Source organism: Cyphomyrmex costatus, unplaced genomic scaffold (assembly GCF_001594065.2).
Source record: "Cyphomyrmex costatus isolate MS0001 unplaced genomic scaffold, Ccosl1.0 scaffold1936, whole genome shotgun sequence".
Lineage (NCBI taxonomy): Eukaryota > Metazoa > Arthropoda > Insecta > Hymenoptera > Formicidae > Cyphomyrmex > Cyphomyrmex costatus.
This window is the reverse complement of record NW_017275972.1, coordinates 7,115-28,794: the sequence shown is the minus strand read 5'-3', so window position 1 is coordinate 28,794 and position 21,680 is coordinate 7,115. Positions and strand designations below refer to the sequence as shown.

The 21,680-nt window shown below is 30.4% G+C and overlaps 1 protein-coding gene across 3 annotated transcripts; it reads right to left on the bottom strand.

Moving 5' to 3' along the window:
* Positions 1-1,389: 1,389 nt before the first annotated feature.
* LOC108772959 (GRAM domain containing 1B) lies at positions 1,390-19,102 on the bottom strand. 3 transcript variants are annotated; one of them, XM_018538634.1, is made up of 13 exons: positions 18,897-19,102; positions 18,323-18,629; positions 17,948-18,146; positions 17,479-17,759; positions 11,842-11,994; positions 10,754-10,928; positions 6,136-6,294; positions 3,353-3,474; positions 3,082-3,274; positions 2,417-2,641; positions 2,032-2,185; positions 1,825-1,945; positions 1,390-1,521 (listed from the first exon to the last, which is right to left on the bottom strand). In XM_018538634.1, coding segments are annotated over exons 1-13 (2,223 nt in total). In that variant the 5' UTR covers positions 18,899-19,102. The 3 variants fall into 3 exon arrangements, with proteins under 3 accessions (XP_018394136.1, XP_018394137.1, XP_018394138.1); XM_018538635.1 differs by lacking the exon at positions 18,897-19,102 and having other exon boundaries at positions 18,323-18,428; positions 18,503-18,586; XM_018538636.1 differs by lacking the exon at positions 17,479-17,759 and having other exon boundaries at positions 17,952-18,146.
* Positions 19,103-21,680: the final 2,578 nt, after the last annotated feature.

The window sequence follows — 21,680 nt, the reverse complement described above, 5'->3', positions numbered from 1 at the left end:
TATGGAAAAATTTCGAGTATGGAGTACTCCACATCAACCACACTATAGTCGACGCCCATGCCTGTCTACGTTTCGCGGAAGCGAACGTCTCGAACTTCGCGCAGCGCGCTACGTAATTGGATCGACATATAAATTATTATTATTTTAAAACTATAATATTTAAAAAGCTAAAACTTCCTTAACTAATAAAATAACAAAATTGTAGTACTGGTAAAAGTTGACAAAATCGAAAATTCGTACGATAACTTTTGTGATCGAATGAATAAAACTATGAATTCGAGAAGATTATTATGAAAAATTCAACATTTGACTGTGAAATGTTTCAAAAACTTTTTATATGCTCTATATTTCAAGAAACATATTGAAGTTTATTCTGTTAAAATTTCAAAGAAAAATATTCATATTTGGCTGAGATATGGCGAGTTGAACACAAAATTAAACATGAAATTTTTTCATTAAAAAAATTACTTTTTTTTTTATAACTTGAAAACAAGAAAAGTTACAAATTTGATTTAAAGATAAAAAAATGCGCTATGAAATTTTCTACAAGAATCAGTCATCAAAATTGAAATTAGAGCGATGTCCAAAATTAGCCCTGCGGACAATACTTACCCCGCGAAATCCACGCGTATCTCCTTAAAATCCCCTCAATTATACTAATTCTACAAATGTCGTTAGAAATTGTTGGTTTGTGTAATTTAAACCGTTGTTCTTTAAATATTTTTTATAGAAGTTACTAGCGTTACTAGAGTTATGTTATGTTCTATAAGCAGAAGTTTGCAAGCATGAAACAAAAGGTAATTTGATTGGAACTTAGTAACAGCACTTTCATTTGTGTGTGATTAACTTTTGTTTAGATAGACATGGTGAGCTCATCATCCCGATTTCTGTAGTCGCATTATAAATTAAGAATACTGTTTGTATTGTATGTTGATTGCTTGTAATATCAGAAGGTAATGTAATAATCTCGACTCTAACGTATAATATACTGAATTATGTATATTTGAAATATATTACTGTTTCCACCGAATTGCCACCGTCGCAACTTTGATATATTTTAACAGAAATCATTTGAGAAAAAATGAAAGAATGTTTTTACAAAGGGTTGTTCTAAAAATCGTCTATTATGTTCCATAACAATACCTCAATAGAAAGCGTGTTTACACATTCAATATATATAGTAAGTATATTTATGCTATTAAACATATAATACTTTATTGTAATATATATAGTTTTATATTCTATACACATATTTTAAAAACACAATTGCGAATCTTAAAATAATAATAATGGGATAATATATAATAGCTCCTAAACGTTTTTGAAATTATAAATTCGATAATTAATATTTTACACATAACATATGTTTATACAATTAATACATACATTTTACATTTCTGACTTGCCTCGCCGTTCCGTATGTGCATTGAGACTTTTTAAGTTCGGTTTTAAGACTGAGAACATCTTTTCCGTTGCACTGGGATGAATACTCATTTGCAATTCCGTTAAAGATTCTTCTGTCTTTTAAGACACATAAAATATGAATGTCAAGAACGCGCGTGCGCGCACACACAAAATGCGGAAAAATTTAGATAAATTTAAAACCTATTCAATGTATTCTAATCTAACAAGAAATTAACGAAGTATAAAAAACGTATATAATGTCTCTGTGTATATTTCGTATTATTACATTTATTTTAAAAAATGTTCAACTAGATACAATATTATTTTGTATTTGAAAACTCTTAATTTTTCCGCATTTGGTATTTGTATCGTTCAACTCATTATCTTGTTTTTAAATTATTGATTTTGCGTGAGCCTTACTTGTCTAAGTAATTGTGCAGCTGTGTGCAAAACTCTTTGCCATTTCCTCATTTCTACGTTGTGTAAGCTTTCCTGTTGCTGCAAAAGATTAATCCAATCTTCTTCAGTTTTTGGCGTATTTCTGAAAGAATCAGAAGACACTTTAAATATACATATATGAAAAAGAACATTAGCTATATATACATATAAGAAATCGATAATATATACTTGAGTACATGTAAGTCCATAATAGTATACGCAGCAGCTTCTTCCAATCCCCATAGTTTATAATACAACAAGCCATTAATCACCATTAAACATAATACAGCGACTAGTAGCATTGAACTGAGAATTATATTTGTATCGTTTCTAGTGATAATAGCTATGTGAAAAGAAAAGAAAAACACGTGTAGATTCAATTCCTAATATACAGGGTGAATTATTCGTGTCCCAACATTTCACCATGAGATAAATTACCGATTGCAACTGGAAAAAGCGTAAGAGAGAGTGGAATATTCATCTCCTATGGCAAAACGTTGGAACACAATTAAGATTTTAAGATTCATCCATTATATAACTAGTACACACAGTAGCAAAATATTGTATCATTTACCGTGATTGTGTGGCAAGTTAGAAGGAGAAATTTGATGATTCGCAGATATGTGTTCAGGAGCATGTGTTTGTAATGCAGCGCCTACACCCGTCACGCGTCGTCGTTTTCTCGTTTTTCTCTTTAAACCTCCACTTCCATTACCCTCTTCGCATTCCACTGTTAAAGCTTTTATTAAACTATTAAAATATTCTTCTAAACCCGCCCAACAGTTCTTTTCCAACACACCTATTTTTTTTTGAAAACAATACACCAGTTTATTTCTCATTGTTTTGTCACTCCACGCATGCACGCATGCATACACACGCGCGCGCGTATACATGTGTGTCGCATGTATTAAATATTTCATATTTTATGGAAGAGTATTACAATTCAAGGAATGCAAATTTTTAAATAACAAATATAATTAAATAAATAAATAAGAAATTAAAAAATTTAATCAAGTTTGATATATATAATAAGAAATAAAGGTGTCAGATAAGATATATGTGTAATGCTCACTGAATCCATCCATGAAAATAACTTAAATATAAATTCATGACTCTATAATTTTCAGGATACTAATTTAATTTGTAATTTTCTAGAAATTTTTCAAAATTATAATACTCTTTTTCTCCGGACTGTGATTGATCCTTAACACCTTCAATTGTGTTAATTTTGAAACTTACTTTTCACAAAACCCCATACGCTCTTTTTATATTTAATTTGTGAATAAATTATAAGATTTGTCTCGTTTTCGGAAATATTATTCATACAATAATGTGTCAAAACACTGAAAGAATCAGCGTAAGGTATACCGGCGTTAACGCTTTCTACGTCGATACAATAAAGATGACCTGGTCTACTGCATGGTAACATCACCTGTTATATTTATTAAATTATATATATAAAAAGAAATAAACCACATAAGCTATTACTAAGACAGAATTTTATTTTTACCTGCGTTTCTGTAATTTGAGAGGTTCTTGGGCCAATATTTTGAGTTAAGGACATCGTATATGAAAGGGTTCTCATTTTTTGACCTGTTTGATTGTTTTGTGTCCACGCAGATTGTAATAAATCTACACAAGTAAAAATATTAGAAACAGATAAAAATTTACATAATTTACGGCGGATAACGAACGAACGAACGAACGAACGAACGAACGAACGTGTGTGTGTGTGTATGTGTGTGTGTGTGTGTGTGTGTGTGTGTGTGTGTGTGTGTGTGTGTGTGTGTGTGCATGCGCGTGCGCGCGCGCGTGTGTACTCACGGACGCACGCACGCACACTATACATTGGCTGCGTTCAGCAGAAAAAGCAGCTTTGCAACTGTTGCAAAATTCTTGAATATGATTGGCTTATACATTTAGATCTAATGAGGAAGTAAGGGCAATACCAATTATATTAAAGAATTTTGCAATAGTTGCAAAGCTGCTTTCTCTGCTGAACACAGCCATTGTATAATGTGTAAGTATATATGCAATTATAACATAAAGAATTTATTAGGTAGTAAACTTAGTTTCCGTGATTTTTTTGCTTAAAAAACTCATTTATCTCGATACCAAAAGCAAAAAATACATCAATTGAAGTATTTGTCCTCGCTTACATTTTTCCCATCTATCGGGTAAATAAGTAGATTCCGCGACGACAGAACGATTGGAACTTTTGAAGCAATCCATTCCTCAATCCATTTTCGCACATCCTCGTAATTTCTGTCGTGTGTCTCCACCAAGCCGTGTTGCATCAATCGGAACAAGTAATAGTCTGAAGGAGCTCAGAGTCAATCGGAACATGACAGAGTTTAGACACTATTTAAGATCTTTATAATTTTGACGAGGTTATTCTAGATTATTTTAATTTAGTATTGGTGACTAATTTTAAGTGACAATGTTTCTTTCCTTGTACCATGGATCCGCTTGATAACATAATTTCGCTACCAATAAGCATAGAAACTTCTTTGGCCGATGATTATGCTTCCTATCGAATACTGTGAGATTTAGTATTAATGTTCTGCTGAGAATGGCTAAAATGTATAGCCGAAACGTCCGGAAATATCAAACGTCGATATAATCACGTATCATGTTTTATTAAATATTTATTCTATTAATTTACGCATTTCTTACCGCGCTGACTCCTTTAGCCGACTTTAATTTTCTTCGTTTTATTGAAAGAGGTAAGTCTGGTGAATACGCTGGGTACGGGAGAACTTCCCACTCGAGCTGCATCAGTGCTTCCTTGACGGCTTTTGCAACGTGTGGTCGAGCGTTATCGTGCAAAAACATAATTTTGCATCGATTGCTGGCCTTTTTTCCAATAATGCTTCATTCAGGCGATTCAATTGTAATTGATATCGATCCCCCGTGATACGTTCGGTCTGAGTAGCTTGTAGTAAACGACGCCTTGCATATCCCACCAAATGCAGAGCATTGCTTTGTGGCCATGGATATTTCGCTTTGGTATATATGTTATGTTGATGATTGGCCGGGGTCTACCCATAATCTTTTACATTTGAGATTGTCAAAATATATCCACATTTTATCGCCAGTCACAATACGCCACAAAACTTTTTTTCTGTCTGGCAAGCAAAGAATTAGAGATGTTTAAGCGATTTGTAATGGCATTTTCGGTTAAATGTGGTATCCATTTTCCTTCCTTTTGAATCTTTCCCATTGCATATAGACGTTTGGAAATAGCCTTCGGAGTAACGTTTAAGACAACGTTTGCAAACAATTGTTGGAGCGTTTGAGCTGAGTTTTCATCTAAGAATGTTTGCAATTCGACGTCTTCAAACTTTTTCAATTAATCTGAGCATTATTTATCATTCACATCATAATCACCACTTTTAAATAGCTAAGACCATTCTTGGCATGTTCTTTCCGATGGAGCATAATTGCCATAAGCTTCGACAAGCAATTTATGAGCTACAGCTGCAGTTTTTTTTCAAATAAAAGTAATGAACAATAAACAATAAATTGTTTATTTATGTCGCCTGAAAAAGACGTTGTTCTTACTTAGACCGATTATTGCGAAGAATATTACTAAGGCCTCGGTAGTCTAACTGGTAGGACGCTCGCACGGAATGTCAGAGATCCGGGTTCGACTCCTGGCCGAGGTAATATTTTTCGCAATATAAATTAATTATTTACAGATTTTTAATATGTCATTCATAGATTTTAATATGTCATTCAACATTATTAAAATCCAAGATGCTATGAGCATCAAAATTGTTAAATTGGTAGATAATTTAACTCGTAATATTATTGCGATAGTTTCGTAAAGTAGCATTTCAAGACCGAAAAATTGTTCGGCGCGCGATTTAAAAAGACTACATACGTAATATATAAATTATTATCGTGTTCCATGTTTAACGGGGAAAAAAAGCACTATTCGTTTAAATAAATCTTTTCACATTGAATTTTGTTAACAAATGTCTAAACTCTAAAATGCAGCCAGTTTCAGATGTCAAAGTAAATTACACCTACAACTAGCGTCATCTAAATATGAACCGCGGAAACTAAGTTTAGTACCTAATATATTTACAAATTATTATAAACTTAAATTTAAGAAAATATAGTATATATTTAAAAAAAAATTATGGAGAGAATGACATAAAAAAGCTGTATGTACATATATATATGAAAGTATACAGTAAATAAAGAAATGACTTTAAAGTATTTAAAATGGATTCTTTAACGTGATAAGATGTGACAGACATGATAACGGAATTATTATTTTATTACCAGTAGTTTTGCGAGAAGTATGAAAATCTAAAAAGAATTTAGAATTCGTGAAGAGCAAAGTGAATAGCTGGTCGATGTAGATAGGCAACGTCGTTTTGTTAATTTGCCGACCTTCATGCGAGGAAGTACAGACCATGGTGTTTCGTATGTTTATTTTCACTGAAACAAACATTATAATGATTGCTTTATGTGCTGTCGTGATTCTACAAAATGAGATTCTACAACATTTAAACATATATTTTTTAGATAGAAATTGCATATCCCCGATTTCTTAATAAAGTATTACATTATCATTTAACATCTGAAGAACTTCTTCATTATATATTTGGTTTTAATCAATGCAACAGTGATATTACCTTTGTCGTCCTTTGTGAGTATTAGATCTGGATTGAGTTTGAAAAATTGTTTTGTTTTTTTTAATCAAACTTCTTATTTTATTGTTAATATTATTAGTAGGAGTGAATGAGTATAACTTATTTTTCAAAATAGACAAAGAAATTTCCCTTATTTTATCAATTTGTTCATTACTAAATATTCTTATATCATTCTCTATGCATTTAATAAATTCGAATAAGGAAGCTTTTTTATTAGTAAAACAGACAGAGAAATTGCCCCCTAATTGTAAAAGACATTTAATCATCATAGTTATATTGGATAAATTAATGAACCAACCTGCCTTACTATTTTTTAAAGAATTATTTTTCAAATTAATGAAATTTTTAGGAGTAACTTCTATTGTTCTAGCCAAAGATTCATTCATATTATTGTCTATATGAAAAGCGTAGTGTAAATCATTGATAGGATTATTTTCAATTTTATTGGTTCTATGTCTTTAAGAAACTGTTTCTTGTTTTTTGTAATAACCAAGTTAGTTTTTTGTTTGTTTTGTCCATTTTGTTTTTTAAGTTGAAATAGAAGGTTTGATCATAATATAAGGGCAAAATAAGAGTCAAAATAAAATAAAACTGATAACAAATTTACTTTTAAAATAAAACTAAATACATTACATCAAATAAGCAATTTACAAAAATTATTTTACTTCAAACTAATTAAACTTAAGTTACTAAAATTAGTGATAATGTGACCAGTTTCGACTCTCTAATTGAGTCCTCTTCAGACTTTGATTCATCTCGTTAATGAATAAATTTATAAATTTATTGCAGAAAAATAAGACATTGTTAATGAAAGATTGATAATTGGTAAGTTAAGAAACTTTCTGTAAAAATTAAAATAACAAGATGTATAAAATAATAAATGAAAAACAAAATTCAAAGAACTTACCAAAAACAGTCACAATACGTTTAAATATTACTATAAATTCTGTCCAACAATTAAAATGTAGTGTATGTAGATAACACATTGTTAAACAGTAAAATATAATATGATATGTATAGTGATAAAATTGTACTTTATGAGCAAATTGGAGAGATGTAGTGGTTATAATGAAGTATCGAAACAGACTGAGAAAAGAAGACAATTAAAATGATATTGAAAGTTCACACTTTATTTATCATGGGTATATATGCTTTGTGGAGACCTTCGGTATCAACTTGTAAATTTAAACTAAGTTTTTCTCAGACACCAAACGTTTTCTATAACAATGTTCTTTTCTATAACAATCTTCGTTTAAGATCTTAACATTATCCCAACGGAAATCATGGTCATAATTTAATCTATGATCAGTAATAACCGATCGAGTGGTTGTATTGTGTCTGATATGGTTACGATGTTCGTTTATTCTAGTTTTTAATTGTCTTCCTGTCTGTCCGACATAAGATGCTTCGCAATCGTTACACTGGATTTTGTATACCACATTACTTCTGGGGACGAATGTCTTTATGCACTTTAATATATTTGCGCATTTTGTTTGAACTGTGAAAAGATACCCTGATGTCATTGCTATTTAAACGTTTAATTTTTTCTGTATGAGATGGTATGAATGGTACTGTAAGCCACGAAGTCATTTCTTTATTGTCATCTATGTTATTATTTGTCTGATTTATTTTTGATATATGATTAATTCTTGTCAAGTATTTTAATCGTTGGTTGATTATGTCAAAAATAAAAGGCAAAGGATAGTCATTATTTAATAATATGTATATGATAAGAGTCAAATTTTCTACATGAAAGTTAACGTCAGAAAGTTTAAAAACTTTATCAACCAATGAAAAATTGTACCTTTTTTTTGAGAAATGAGATGATTTGACAGAAAGTTTAAGAATCTATTTGAAAATGTGGCCTTACGATATCAATCAAATATAAAATTAATATTAATTATTGAAATCGAAATGTCTAAAAATTCTAATTTTTTGCCTCCTATTTCTAATGTGAATTGGAGTCGTGGGTGAACTGATTATCACTGATCATAGATTAAATTATGACCATGATTTCCGTTGGAATGATGTTTAGATCTTAGACGAAGAACATTTGTTATAGAAAACGTTTGGTGTCTGAGATGCTCAATATTAAAAAACAAAAACTTAGTTTAAATTTACAATAATTAATACGTTAAAAATGGCGAATAAGAGACAAATTACAATTTAAAATCTGAATCTGATAATTTATTCTAATATTCTATATTGCGAAGAATATCACGTAATTTTTGGCGTTTCGTCCCGGCTTCCACTACTGGACTCATCAGTAAGGTATTGTAATGGAAGCCTACCTTAAACACCGGTGTAAGTTATTAAATCGAGATGCTATATAAAGAGATATACGCGTGTCTCAGCACTTGCGAGAATTTGCGAATATCGATAGACCTCTGATGGCGGGTCGACGTAGTAATATTCTTCGCAATATTTATCCAAAGTAAGAAATAACGTTCTATTAATATATGTAGTCCCCCCAAATTGCGCGCCGAACAATTGTCGGTCTTGCAACGCAAATCTAATAATCTGATTTTTAAATGTCCCCTCTTCTTAATTATTGCGCGCCGAAAGATTTTCGGTCTTGCAACGCAACTCTAATAATCTGAAATATCCCCCCTCCTAAATATTTGCGCGCCGAAGGATTTTCGGTCTTGAAACGCAATTATAAATGCTAAATCTAATTTTTACTTAATGAATAGACTAACAATGTACTATCCGCGTTGTTACAGCCCGCGGTTTGAAAACAAATAATTGAAGAATTAAAGGACTCTTTTATATGACAATAATTAATACGTTAAAAATGGCGAATAAGAGTCAAATTACAATTTAAAATCTGAATCTGATAATTTATTCTAATATTCTATATAATTTATATAGCATTTTATATAGCAGCTCTTTTATATAGCAGCTCTTTATATAGCATCTCGATTTAATAACTTACACCGGCGTCTAAGGTAGGCTTCCATTACAATACCTTACTGATGAGTCCAGTAGTGGAAGCCGGGACGAAACGCCAAAAATTACGTGATATTCTTCGCAATATAGAATATTAGAATAAATTATCAGATTCAGATTTTAAATTGTAATTTGACTCTTATTCGCCATTTTTAACGTATTAATTATTGTCATATAAAAGAGTCCTTTAATTCTTCAATTATTTGTTAAATTTACAAGTTGGAAGGTCTCCACAAAGCATATATACCCATGATAAATAAAGTGTGAACTTTCAATATCATTTTAATTGTCTTCTTTTCTCAGTCTGTTTCGATACTTCATTATAACCACTACATCTCTCCAATTTGCTCATAAAGTACAATTTTATCACTATACATATCATATTATATTTTACTGTTTAACAATGTGTTATCTACATACACTACATTTTAATTGTTGGACAGAATTTATAGTAATATTTAAACGTATTGTGACTGTTTTTGGTAAGTTCTTTGAATTTTGTTTTTCATTTATTATTTTATACATCTTGTTATTTTAATTTTTACAGAAAGTTTCTTAACTTACCAATTATCAATCTTTCATTAACAATGTCTTATTTTTCTGCAATAAATTTATAAATTTATTCATTAACGAGATGAATCAAAGTCTGAAGAGGACTCAATTAGAGAGTCGAAACTGGTCACATTATCACTAATTTTAGTAACTTAAGTTTAATTAGTTTGAAGTAAAATAATTTTTGTAAATTGCTTATTTGATGTAATGTATTTAGTTTTATTTTAAAAGTAAATTTGTTATCAGTTTTATTTTATTTTGACTCTTATTTTGCCCTTATATTATGATTGATTATTGTTTATATTAAGAGTCCTTGACACACAAATTTTAAATTAATAGAAGGTTCGGTCTTGTATAATAAAAAAGTTGTTGCAAATGTTTATTGGAATGTGTTTCATTAATTGTCTTCTTATAAGTGTAAAATACGTGTCTCTAAATAATTCAATTTCCTATAAACGTCATTTAATTCTAACCTTAATATCTTTTTTACGTGTTGGTGCTTCAAATGATTATATTTTCGCAGTGATCGATAATGTGAAATTTCTGTTTTACGATTAATTAAATAACTTAAGGAGTCGTGGAACAATATTATTGTTAATACAAAATCTAGAAAATTTAATATTTGTCTTACTTTTAATAATATTTTTATGGTATGCTTGATATTTACTTATTAAGCTATTTGTATAAGAAGATGATTTCTATGCTTAAATAACAGTTATTACTATTCGATAAAAATTACTTACAGCCATGTTTTTCAGCCTCGCTTTCCGTTGTATCACTTAAATCTGTTGGATCAAAAACAGGTTCTGATTTAAGTGTTGATGGAGCTGGTGGCTGAACTTGTACTTCAGTAGCAGGTTCAGAAGCGGTAACAGGATCTGTAGCTGGAGATACTGAATTCTCCACAATTGCTTCGGTCTTTGTTTTCATGAAACAAGAAAGAAATCCAAATAATGTTAATTTTTAGAGAATAAGTATTTTTAATCATATAGATTTTGATTTATACAGGATGTCTCAAAACTTTCCTTTTTTAAAAGTAGATTCTTTCGAGTATTCTAAGACAAAACTCTTAATAAGAAAACGTCATAGCTATAATAATCTTTACATAATTAACTATTATTTAAAAATTCTTGAATCATAAAGCTTAGTTAACATTTCACACATTCATGGTGGGATGACAATTGTTCATACTTAAGTATGACCACGAATAAAGTCCTTTTAACAAAATATTATCATACAAATATGGAACAATATTTCAATTAAGAAATTGTTTCTGCTTCTGTATGGTATTTATTTGTATTGTATGGACGTAGGATCACCGTGGATTATTGTGACAGTGAGGTGACATCACTTTAATATCGTAATATATTTTGATGACAAAGTTTAAAATTATTATTGTTCTATCCTTCTTAATATTTAATGAATAATAAGGATAAAACGACACACGTGTCAATTGTGTCTCTTAAAAGGAAAGTAGCCTATAAATATTGATCTTTGAGACATCTTTTATATGTATATACATATGTGTATATACATATAAGTGTTAATTTTTTAAATAAAAGAATTTATTAATCTGTGAGATGCAACGTTAAAAATATTAAGTTATGATATAAAAATGTTTATCAATTACAACTTAGATTAAATTTAAACTACTAAGATTAAATTTAAAATAATTTTTGTTAATTAAACAACACGGTACTTTAATATTTTTTCTATAAAAAGCTTTTCAATATAAAAATAAAAATAAAGTCACGTTATTGCTTCATTTAATACAATAACAATCAAAAAAGTAATATTATATTTAACAATTTATAAATATTGTCAAGCTTACCTCAGAAAAAGATTCTACAGAGAGACGAGTCGATAACTTTTCATCATCTGCCGCAGGTAATGGCGGCACGTAATCTTCATCATCGGACGTCAATCCTAATTCATCACCATAACAGGTATGTACAAGCTGCCACATTTCAGTCATACTCATTGGCTGAAAATATAGCAAGAGAAATGTTTATGTTTGAAGAAACATGAGCTAACATAAATTAGTCTCATGTGTAGATTTCATATATTTAATAGTATAAATATAAAGAGGATAACGAGCCAAGTAAATTAATGAACAATTTAATTTAAACAATCATATAAACATATAAAAACAAACGTTTTGACTCCTATCGGATCATTTTCAATGTTACATAAAATATGAAGTATTATAAATTAAATTTAAATATATTGTGTATATTCTTCATTAAGTCAAAAAATATTCTCAAGCAGTCAGTGTCATAAGCATAATTAATTCTAATAGAAAAAATACATATAAAAACAGGAATTAACAATATTCTAAAACATAAAGTGTAAATATAAATATTTTTTACCTTGTCAATAATAAAAGAAAAAGAAGTAACATGTCCATAAATAAAAATTCCAAGCCACAATAGTAAAAATTATTATAATTAAAAATTAAATAAGATAATTTGCAGCGAACTAAAATGAGAATAGCACTGATTTTTGTAATGACAAATAAGGTAATGTCGGTGGTAAAGAATGTTAAGAGAGAAAAAAAGAGGAAAACAGAAAGGAAACAATTTAAGATGTGGAAAGGGAATGTATCATATTGGTGTACATTTCGGGCAATGACTCTGCATCATTTTGTGTGTTTATACCATACATCTGTTTTTTAATATGAACCATCTCAGATATTAATCTTTTTTTTGTAAGAAGATTCTATATCTAAGGTTTCAATATTATCCCATTTAAAGTTATGATTCAATTCTAATCTGTGGTTAGATATTACCAAAGGAAATTTTGAACCTTTGTTAATATCTGAGACATATTCATGCAATCTAGTTTTTAATTGTTTCTTAGTTTGCCCAACATAACTAGCATCACAATTCTCACACTGCAGGGTTGCCACAAATTTTTCATCCTAAAATTTCCTGACATTTCCCTGATTTTACTGACAAAATTTTGTAATTTTCCCTGACTTTCAATAATAAATATTTTGAAATATTTTTTGTATTTTCATCCTGATTTGAAAAATGTTAAATATTTTGTTGATCGAGTAAAAAGGCCCAATTTACGTTGGGGCCGTCCATAGATACTTGTAACAAATTCTGTAAACTTAAATCTTTTAGTTTCTTCCTTAAAAGCTCTTAATAAATCTTTAGCACGAGCATGGCCAAGAAAAGTAGAAGAAAAATAGTGTGTTTCTACTTGATTACTATCATTATTCCAGAATCTCAAAGCAATATCCATTTGTTGAGTTTGTGTCATTTTATTTAAGAATCATCAATAGAAACTACAAATGGACCACAGTTACAAAAAGCGTCAACAACTTTCCTATTAAAATAGGATGCCAGACCAAAAACTATCCCATATGATAGCTTTGTACGAGCTAAATATTATATTAATGCGAACAGGCTAATGATGTTTTCATTTAATTTAAAAAATCTCAGGGCAAACAAATCAGCAACACATCACATAACTTATCATCAAACACGATTATCAGTTTACCTTTGGTATGGATTTCCTTTCTTCAAAACAGGAGAAACGTTAGAGCTCAATGGTCAAGCACTATACGCATGCATTATCTTTACAACGCAAATAATAATAAAAAAATGAGAAAAAATTTCCTAATATACGAAAGGTCTAACAGCAAAAGTAACGTCGTCCAAATAAATTGCAAGTCAAAACAAAATATACACGCACAAGACAATAGTGCTCTAGCGCTACAAGATCACGGCAAATCATAAAGCGAAAGAATTATCGACCGAATTGGCTTGAAGAACAAAGCGAAATAATTTTATCGATTGTGGCGCTGTGATATAAATAAATTTCTTTACAGCTATTTTATTTTTCCCGAAAAGTGCGCTGAAATCCCTGACTTTCCCTGATTTACTGACGCATTTGTCAAATGTTCTGACATTTCCCTGATTTCCCTGACTTGTGGCAACCCTGCACAGGATATTTTGTATACATTCTGTACATTCTAATTGTGTATATGTTCCAACTTATTTTTGCCTCTTTATATAATTTTTCAGTGAATTAGGACTATTTATCATTCGGTGTATTATTTATCATATATTTAAGACAAAAAATGCTTTGCAGATAGTATTTCAATCCTTGGTATTGGGTCATCCTCAGTGTGAAATTAAACAGGTGTTCAATAGTTATTTAAGTAATGGAAAATATGATATAAATGTCGGTAGCGATTTATATTATAGTAATATTTATTTATTTTCCATTATTTATTATCGACATTTATATATTTTCCATTATTTTGTTAAACAATTATCAAGTACTTGTTTAATTTTATAGTGAGAATGACCCAATACCAAGAGTTATAACGTCTATAGAGAACTTTTTGTTTTAAATAAGTATATGGATTTTCTACACTAATTTGTGTTGGCTCACATTGACTTGGATATATTCTCATTACTGTAATTTATCCTTTGTAGCCTTGTATCAAGATAAAAATATTTTCGTTTTTATAATAAATAACAGCTCAATTAATGCTTATAGTTCTTAGAAACAAAAATAAAACAAAATATTAATGACAATTCATTTAAAATTTGTGTCAAGGACTCTTATTATAAACAATAATCAAACATAGTATAAGGGGCAAACATAGTAAGAGTCAAAATAAATTAAATAAAACTGATAACAAATTTACTTATAAAATAAAACCAAATACATTACAATAAAAAAAATATTAATGTTTTCTTCTAGATATTGAAAATAAAAAAGAATAAAGTATTATTTTTTAAATGATATATATATGGGGCATTTTCCACGCCAAATCGGCCACTCAAAAATTTTTGGATTTTTGATTTGGCTGAAATTTTGATATTATTATAGTATCCATCGCAAGAAGCTACTATGATTTTTTTTTGAATTTTTTTATGAACTTACAAGGGGAGGGCGCGAGGTGTTACTCACCGATTTTAAAAAGGTTTATGAATGTTAAAGTACTCTAGTAATAGAGTACTTTGGTAAAGGGATACGAACCAACTCTCAGCCATTTTCGAAAAAAACCGGTTTAAAGTTTACAGTTCCGTATATACCGGTCGCGTTAAACCCATTGTCGAGAAGGCGACTGAGAGTTGGGTCGTTCCCTTTGCCAAAAGTACTCTATTACTAGAGTACTTTAACATACATAAGCCTTTTTAAAATCGTGAGGTGAGTAACACCTCACGCCCAAAGTTGGACGCAAGGTGTTACTCACCGATTTTAAAAAGGCTTATGTATGTTAAAGTACTCTAGTAATAGAGTACTTTTGGCAAAGGGAACGACCCAACTCTTAGTCGCCTTCTCGACAATGGGTTTAACGCGACCGGTATATACGGAACTGTAAACTTTAAATCGATTTTTCTCGAAAATGGTTGAGAGTTGTATGGTTGGGTCGTATTTCTTTACCAAAGTACTCTATTACTAGAGTACTTTAACATATATAAGCCTTTTTAAAATCGGTGAGTAACACCTCGCGCCCTCCCCTTGTTAATCATGAGATATGAATTTTTTTAAAAACTCGCATTTTTCAAATGCCTATAACTTTGCGAAAAATAATCCAAATAAAACGTTTTTTTTTTAAATTGTATTTTTTTCTCTAGTTTTCAAAAAAATATCAAGAAAAGTTTCAAAATTGTTTTTTAATTTTTTTTTAATTTAATGTAAAAAATTATTAATTTTTTAAAGTATGACACGTTTAATTAAAAAAAAAAAATTCTCATAAAAACTTAGATTTATTTGATGATTTTTAAGACTAATTTGATCGTGAGCAAATTTTTCCTTCTATATTTTTTCTAATTAATTTTTTTTTTAATTTTGCATTATTTTACACGATAAAATAATATATAGGTATAAACTCGTGACTTTTTCTTTTTCTAAAATTTTTGGTTTATTTTCAATGTAATAATTTATTTTTTTATATTTACCAATTTAAAAAAAGTGTTTCCGTGATTGATATTACTTTTATATTAAAATTATCGTTTTCTTATTATGAATTTTTTTACAATATAATTTTTCATTTTTATAAATTGTTATTATTTTCCAATCTTATTTGTAAGAGTACGGCTACACTTCTGCATGCAAGAATTAAGCTTGCATCTACAATTACTAAAGTAATTGTTATTGTACATGCAAGCTTAATTCTTGTAAAGTAATTGTACAATTCTTGCATGCAGAAGTATAGCCGTACTCTTACAAATAAGATTGGACAATAATAACAATTTATAAAAATGAAAAATTATATTGTAAAAAAAATTCATAATAAGAAAACGATAATTTTAGTATAAAAGTAATATCAATCACGGAAACACTTTTTTTAAAATAGGTAAATATAAAAAAATAAGTTATTACATTAAAAATGAACCGAAAATTTTAGGAAATAAAAAAGTCACGAGTTTATACCTATATATTATTTTATCGTGTAAAATAATGCAAAATTAAAAAAAAAATTAATTTGAAAAAAAAAAAATAGAAGGAAAAATTTGCCCACAATCAAATTAAAATCATCAAATAAATCTAAGTTTTTATGAGAATTTTTTAAAAAAAATTAAACGTGTCATACTTATTAATAATTTTTTACATTAAATTAAAAAAAAAATTAAAAAACAATTTTGAAATTTTTCTTGATATTTTTTTTTGAAAACTAGAGAAAAGAAAACAATTAAAAAAAAAAGTTTTATTTGGATTATTTTTCGCAAAGTTATAGGCATTTGAAAATTGCGAATTTTGAAAAATGCAAGTTTTTAAAAAAATTTATATCTCATGACTATGTTCATAAAAAAATTTAAAAAAAATCATGGTAGCTTTTTGCGATGGGTATTATAATATATCAAAATTTCAGCCAAATAAAAAATCCAAAAGTTTTTGAGTAGCCGATTTGGCGTGGAATGCCTCATATATCATATATATCATTTAAAAAATAATATATAATATATTAATAACTAAACTGTAACTTGTAGAAAGCACATTAAATTATTACAGTAAATATAGTACAACACTCAGTGTTATTGAAGATATCATTGATAGCCTGAAAAAACTATCAAAGTTTTGAAGAAAATATCGGTTTATTACGCGTTAGCAAAGATGCACTATAACAAAACTATAACGAAATAAGTAGTCTAATACTTATTGTATAGTCTATTAAAAATATTTCTGCTGCAATTTTTTTATATAAATTCCCTGAAAAGGATATTTTTCAATAATTTCCCTGATACAATATTTTTCAAAATAATCTTCTATAATCTCTCTTGTACAATAAAACATAATATTAAATTAAATCTTAAGTTATGCTCTTTATATACTTAATCTATAACTTCCATTTAATATATTTTCTGATTTCTTTACATTTTTTTTCTAATATTCTTTATCTCACACATAACGTGCAAAGTCATAAATAGAATTTATCTTGAATATCTGATGCGAATTATAGATTGTTTAAAGTAATCAGTTATATGTGATATATGCATACCTCGCCGATAAGAGCATTTTGCCAAACACGAAATAACATCACATATGTTTTATCTCTTGCTCCAAATGATGTTAGGAAGAATTTGTCAGTAATGGTACATATCAGGATAGCGTTTGGAATAACAAGTGCAGTTTTTTCTTTGGTAATAGATGTGACATCTTTCCAACGTAGAGAGACCAATGTCTCCCACATAAATATATTAGCATAAAAACACACATAGTTTTGAGATACATAAAGTCTACCATGTACCAATATTTCACGCTGCAGAGCACAAGAATAATCTAAAAGTTACAATGTTAGATTAATTAAACCATGAAATGTTAGTTAAATTATTGAAAGTATTGTTTTACGGTCGCATGGATGTAATAAATGTAAAGTTAGTACAATGAAAGTATTTTGTGACAATACAATGTCGCATAATATACTCTCGAATAAAGGAGAGAACATTAAAAAAAATAATAATACTTACCTACCACCAATCTCTCATCGTCAGGCACGTCTTTGAATATTCGTTTAAAGTCTTCGGAGCGAGATTTATAAGTTGGATAAAGTACATTGTACCAAGAAGATTTCTTTTTGCTTCGTTCACTACTACGTGCCTCTTTTTTATTCTCATGAATGGAACTTTTATTAAGGTCAGCTGAGTCAGATGATCTACCTATTATATCCTATAATATTTATGACAAAATAAGTTATGTATAACAAAGAAGAAAAAGAATCCTTAGTTTGTCAGATTTGAAATGCAATTAATCAAAGCTAGAAGTAATATTATAAATTACATTAAATGATACTAATAAACATTTAACAAAATTATATAGTTTCTCAATGATACATAAGTAGATACCTGATGGCCACTTGATAGTTGGTCATCTGACTTGTTTGCACGGACTGATTCTTTGACAGCAGAATCAGAGTTTCTGGAATACTCTCGTTTAGAATGAGCTCTTGGGCTAGGACGCGGAGACAAGTTAGGACTAGAAACAGGACTGTTACGATCGATGTTGGAAGCAGATGTTTCCTGTACCTTCTCGATGGCATCTCTCGTGGTACTCCCCAAATTTGTTGCTGTACCTTGATTGCCCAAACCAGTGGAATTGATAGTGCTGATCACTTCGTGACTGGATATCAAGAGATTTTCCACGGATTTATTCCTGTTTACAATCGAAGAACTAATGTCAAAGATCAAATAAATAATGCTACGTCATGTGCAATATTTTCTTGCAATATCATCATTCAGAATCAAGATTCAAAAATCACGCAAAATGTACAATTACTGCGTTCAAAATCATTATCTGAGTACACTCAAATGTTGTATTATCCTTGTTTATTATTCATGAATAACAAGGATAAAACAACACTTGGGTCCGAACGATTCTGAACGCAACTCTGCAATAACCGGGCAAGCGATAGATACGTACATGCTTGTCGTCGTCGTCGTTGAGTGCCTCTGTGTTGTCTTCGTCTCGTACTTCTCCTAGTATATATATAACAAATCACGCGACGTTAGTGTCCACGTCGTCCACAGTCTAATGGTTTCGTGGCCGAAGCTGTGAACATCGAAAGGATCGAAAATTTGGGACTGTGAGAGAAGTGACTGAGAACGGCACAGTGGGTGTGTTCCAAAATTGACTGCCAGTACTGAAAACCTATAGTGCTCGTGACGTAAACTATAGATTTTCAGTACTGGAACTCAATTTTGGAACACAGCCAGCATGGTGGAAATATATGAGGTGAAACAATGCGCATAATGGCGGCTGCTTAAAATTTTAACCAATCAAATTTGCCCGATGAGGTAACGCGTTAATTTTAAATGTTATAAGTTACTTGGAAATAAAAACACCGTATTTATATTAAAAATTATTCATATTTATTAATATAACGTTAAAAATTGCAATTTTAAAATAGTAAATAGCAATTAAGAAATAATATAATATAAAGAAAACAAACAAATGTAACTGACATAAATGAATAAAATACAAATCTAAAGTAAACAAGTAACAGGTATCAAAGAATAATGTTACAAATATGTTTGAATTTTTTTTTCTTATTTTTTTGACTATTAGTCATTGTTATCATCTTATTTTTTTGTTTTAATCTGATGTACGTTCTTGTTAGTACTAAACTTGCAACAACCTCTCTCGGAGAGAGAAATGTATACTTTATCTTTTTACACACTATTTCGGTTAACTTATCAAAAATTTTACTTCGACACTGAAATCATTGCCATGAAATGCAATGAATTCGATATTCATCACTTCTGCAACTTTGAATCTTCCCATGCAACATATCATGTGCCGACCCTGAATTTTGTATCACCGGGTATATTTGATTGGTTCACCGTTCCTCACTACTTTTATGCTACTGCGCATTAGACCCCTGCGCCGCCGCTTCACGCCGCCGCCGCCGCCGATAAATTATTATCCGCCGATTCCGCCGCCGCCAATTTTAAAATGTCCGCCGAACGCCGCCGCCGCCGCCGCCGAAAATTTAATTCGGCGCGCCGATTTTATCGACAAAGCGACGGCCAAACTTGATCGAGATCGATATACAGTTTTGGTGATTTTGCTAAAAATTTATGTCAGCCGATGCTGCGCGCTCAACTTAAAGAGAGAAAAAGAACAGAACTTATATTTATCTCTCTTTCGCCTGTTACTGTTCTATCTTAGGCCGGTATTCATAGTCAGTTCTTATATTCAAGACCGTCGTAAGTTCAGTCTTGAGGAGTTACGAACCAATCAGAGGGCCGCTTTAGCATCTTAAGACATTACTTAAGACAATCTTGAAATAAGAACCGACTATGAATACCGGCCTTAGAGATCCTTAAGAGTTTGGCCAAAGCGGACCAAAGATGGCGGATAGAAGGAGATAACAGATATTACTTTCTTTCTCGTATTACGCTATGTGTCTCTTTCTATTCTCCGAACTCGTTTTCCGACAATGTATGACAAAGCTATCCGAAGAATGCCGAATGGACCAAGGTAGAGAATCAATCAGAAGTTGAGCCCGCTTTGGCCAAACTCTTATTATAGGATCTCTATTCTATCTCAAGTTCCTACGCCATCTACCGCAATACATAGAGCGCGTTCAGCGGACTCAACAGTTGAGTGAACGCTCGCTATTATTGGTGCATTCTTTTAGATCATCTAATCAGAATTTTATATCTAGAAGAATACACCAATAACAGCGGGCGCTCACTCAACTGTTGAATCGGCTGAACGCGCCCATACTGTAACATATACTTGATCACAGTATAGGTAAGTACAGTAGTTTCACTCTCCAAAATTTATGGGTGCGCGAATCGCACCACTTTCATCATGGTGTCGATGTCACGTATGGATACTGTGTCACTGTGTGTCACTGTGGTGTCGATGTGTGCAGTGAAAACAAAGCCCTCGCACAACCAACAACATGGCTGACTGTAGGACACAGATCAAAGGTACCGACACGGAGTGAAACTACTGTACTTACTTATACTGTGACTTGATTGATACACAATTCTCGTGCTGTTTTGCTGTTTATTATCATTGGAATATCTTTCTTGTTAGACCTTAGGTGACAATTTCGTAAGAGTACAGGGAGGCAGGAGCCATTAATTAAGAAGAAGAAGAAGACAATTTCGCAAGCTTAGTTTCTTAAATAAACTAACCAAACAAAAATGTCGAAATTTCGTACGTTTCGAGACTTACAGGTCCTTCAGCGATTCTTAACAGATGTTTGCGTCATTGAACAGATATGTATTCGTATGTAACGTTACAGACATGCTGATATATTCTAATTCGGATTGATATTCCTATTCTCAATGTGAGTGTATTGTAAAGGCATGTGAGACAGAACTATCATTATAAGTTCGTCCGATCGAGTTCAACGCAGATGTTACAATCAAATTATATATTTATGTTTCTTAATAAGTATCATAATTTTTTAAATATAATTTTTTAACTTTATATAATTTAATTTTTTCTCTTTTTTAAAAATATATCTCTATAATAATTTGCTTATTCAAATAATTTAAAGTTTAAACTTTTTATTTAAAATTTTAAAGCATGTTATACTTACGCCGTTCCACGCCGCCGCCGCCGATAAATTATCATCCGTCGGTTCCGCCGCCGCCAACTTTGAAATTTTCGCCGAACGCCGCCGCCGCCGAGTTATTTTACCTGAAACGCCGCCGCCGATAAAAAATAAAACGGCGCAGGGGTCTA